Source organism: Temnothorax curvispinosus, unplaced genomic scaffold (genome assembly GCF_003070985.1).
Source record: "Temnothorax curvispinosus isolate PA1 unplaced genomic scaffold, ASM307098v1 QBEX01011213.1, whole genome shotgun sequence".
NCBI classification, from domain to species: domain Eukaryota; kingdom Metazoa; phylum Arthropoda; class Insecta; order Hymenoptera; family Formicidae; genus Temnothorax; species Temnothorax curvispinosus.
Genome location: NW_020220993.1, coordinates 6,180 through 9,530, shown reverse-complemented (window position 1 = coordinate 9,530; position 3,351 = coordinate 6,180). Strand labels below are relative to the sequence as shown.

Here is a 3,351-nt window from a genome sequence, read left to right as displayed (position 1 = left end):
GAGCTCTCGGCACTCATCGTTACGACGTCTCGGAGCACAGAGAGATTTCGGAGCAGAGACTTGCGCTAATATTCGGAGTCGCGAGATCCTCCGCTCGCTCCCGGAAAGTGCGATCGCCTACTTTCTCGGCCTGTTTGTGTGCTGCCTTTACCTGCTTCCTCCTGCTTGCTTGCTGCCTGCCTTAACTTACTGCTGCCTGCCTCGCTTTCGCCTTGCTTGCTGCCCTGCTTGCGTTGCTGCACGAGCCCGATCGCGACCGAGACGAAGCCTCCAGGAGTCGACGGCACAACGAACGGTGAGTCGCATTTGCTTAACTTAACTTTCGCTTTGGGGAGACTTTACACATCTCCCCTGGTCCTTCGAGCTTCGCTTTATCGCAAATCCGGGTACGGCTCTACCGCCCCCCGAGCATCTGGTCCTTCGAGCCGGATAGTCATATCATCGCGATTAGTCTATTACCGCCGACCTTTCGCGTGTCCTTTCATTGTTCTAAGTCACCGAATCTTGTGTTCTGTAACGCGTAGTGCAATAGTGCGTGACCTTGCGGGTCTCGCAGGATCTCCCGTTTCGCAACGCTCGCTTCGCGAAGGGAATTCTCGCGTAGCATCGCGCAATCGGCCATCAGCCATCTGTAATCTACGCGAATTCGCTGAATTCTTATTCTCACATTAACGAGGTGCAATAGCGCTCGGCGTGCTGACAACTCGTGTCTCGCGCGGTATCTCTCGTGCAACGCTAGCTTCGCAACGGGAATATGCGTGCGAACTTCGTTCGTCATAGCTCACGCCGCTGCCGTTAATCGCCTTAAAATCGAATCCGCGCTAGCCGCGGTAATTAGTCGCCATTTGATTGATTTAATCGTAACCGAAATATTCGGTCGAATATCCGAGTATTCCGGGCCAGCGATACTTTCGCGCATAGAGACAACGGCCGTGGCCTTCGATTACGGGCCGGTCTCGCGCGCGTTGTTTTTCTGTATAGTCTCGAGCATCGCTCGTGTTTACGTCGTTGCGAGGTACGTACAGCCCGACCCAGCACTTGTATTATCCCGACATTCGTGCTCCGTGCGAGAGTACCATCGATCGAAAATATTATTGTCACCGATCGAGAATATTTGCCTTTCGAACTCTGCGACGCGTGTTTATCGCGCTAATCCAACGGCTGATACTCTCCGCGTTCAACTCGAGGAATATTATCGAGAATATTCCCTCGGGACTTGTGCGAGCACCGAGCGGAGCCGTCCGTTATCTCTCACCTTGGCGACCTGACTTTCGTGATTGTTTTCGCCGGGTTTCGATATTGTTGGTTCGAGTTGCCGTCGCCTCCGACTGCCTATTCGTCGTTTACCCTTCGCTCTTAGCTTCGTCTGTCTGTGGTGGACGACCCTTTTGTTACATCATGTCGAAAAACGCATATGCTCGTCGCGAAGTATGCAATCGGCGTATGCAAGAAATACACGACCCCTCCCTACAAGCCGCGACCGACGCGGCAATCCGAGCGACCTTCCTCGCTCGCTACTCGAGCGTAGCGAAGATCGCGGACGATTTTGAAGCCACCCACCTGAAGGTCATACAAGAAGCGACGGATTTCGAGGCCGAGGACGAAATCCGAGCCAGTTTCGATAAAATGCATTACGCCGTAAAGAGTCGATATCACCGTGAAACGGGCGCGCCATTCGGAGGCGCGCCGGCACAGCCCTCGGGTCAGGCCTCGGTGGTCAAGTTGCCTAAGATCCCGCTACCGCAGTTTTCCGGCGACCTTACGTTGTGGCCTTCCTTCATCGCGTTGTTCAACGCGTCGATACACAACCAGCAGATTTCCGCGATAGAGAAATACCAGTATCTGCTAGCTTCACTCAAAGGGGAACCACTCAACGTGGTGAAAAACCTGCCGTTTTCCGATGAGTACTATCTGATCGCTTACGACTCGCTGGTCGATCGATACCGGAATAAGAGAAGGTTAGCGGACCATCACTTGAATTCGATAATCGATGCAAAGCCATTGAAGGCGGAGACGGCCGAGACTCTTCACCACTTATTAGATACGTTTACCGAGAACACGCGCGCGCTCGCGTTGATGAAGTTCCCTACCGATTCATGGGACTTTATCCTACTGAAGTTTTTGTTGGACAAGCTTCCTTGTTCCCTTCGGGAAAAATTCGAGTCTGCTCACCGGGCTGAGGAAATACCGCGATATACTCAACTCACGAAATTTCTAGCGGAACATTGTCAGGTTCTCGAGGCCGTCGCGGGCCCGTCCTCCAAAACCAAGTCCACGCCGGTCTCTTCGTTCGTGACTAGCACGGCCGATTGCCCCGTTTGTAAAGAGCCTCACTACGTGTCGAAGTGCAACCAGTTTTTGAAACTCTCGCCGAAAGAGAGGCAGGCTAAGGCTCGCGACTTAAAATTGTGCTTCAACTGCCTGCGCTCAGGGCACGGATCGAAAGATTGTCCCTCCGCGTGGACATGCCGATCGTGCGGTATGCAACACCATACGCTGCTGCATTTCGAGCAGGCCAGCGTCCCGTTCCCCGCGAACGCTCCGGCGGTCACTCCGGTCGACGACCCCGCGGCGCCGGGGGATACAGACGGAAACTAGACGACCACATTGCCTTGAGACATCATGGGCGCGCGCACTTCACCACTCGTGATGTCTCTCGTCCGTTCGTCGCACGGGCGCGTTCGCGACGAAGATGTTCGTGGTCGTGGTTTTCGTTTGATCGAGGTCGAGTCCTACACACTCACCCCGTCCCGGGTCCCTTACGAATCATCGTGCACCGTCGAGTCACCATACACTCACGGTGCTTTTGGACACCGCCGTCTTGGCGCATCACCACTCGGGTGGCGCCGAACGGTAGGACCTCGTTACCGCCGTCTTGGCGTAGCACCATCGTTCTCCCGCTATCACGGAGGGCTTCGGGTGTCGCCGAACGGCTGGACCTCATTCGGAGGTCACACATCGTCACGCGTGATGTCTCTCGTCCGCACGTCGCTTGGGCACGTGCGCGGCGAGGATATTCGCGTAATCGTAGCTCGTTGAACGAGGGCGAGGCCCTACACCCTCGCCCCGTTAACGCGCACCGTCGAGTCACCTACACTCACGGTGCCTTTGGACACCGCCGTCTCGGCGTATCACCATTCGGGTGTCGCCGAACGGTAGGACCGCATTACCGCCGTCTTGGCGTATCACCACGTCCCTCCCGCTATCACGGAGGGCTCGTCGGGTGTCGCCAAACGGCCAAACCTCACTCGGAGGTCATAACCGTCGAGTCACACACACTCACGGCGTCATTGGATCCCGCCGTCTTGGCGTACTGCCACGTCCCTCCCGCAACCACGGAGGGCTCGTCGG

The 3,351-nt window shown here is 55.9% G+C and overlaps 1 protein-coding gene across 1 annotated transcript; it reads left to right on the top strand.

The window, feature by feature from the left end:
• The first annotated feature begins 1,398 nt into the window (after positions 1–1,398).
• Positions 1,399–2,598, top strand: LOC112461254. Its single transcript, XM_025026421.1, has one exon. The coding sequence runs from the start codon at positions 1,399–1,401 to the stop codon at positions 2,596–2,598; it is 1,200 nt and encodes a 399-aa protein (XP_024882189.1).
• The last annotated feature ends 753 nt before the right edge of the window (positions 2,599–3,351 follow it).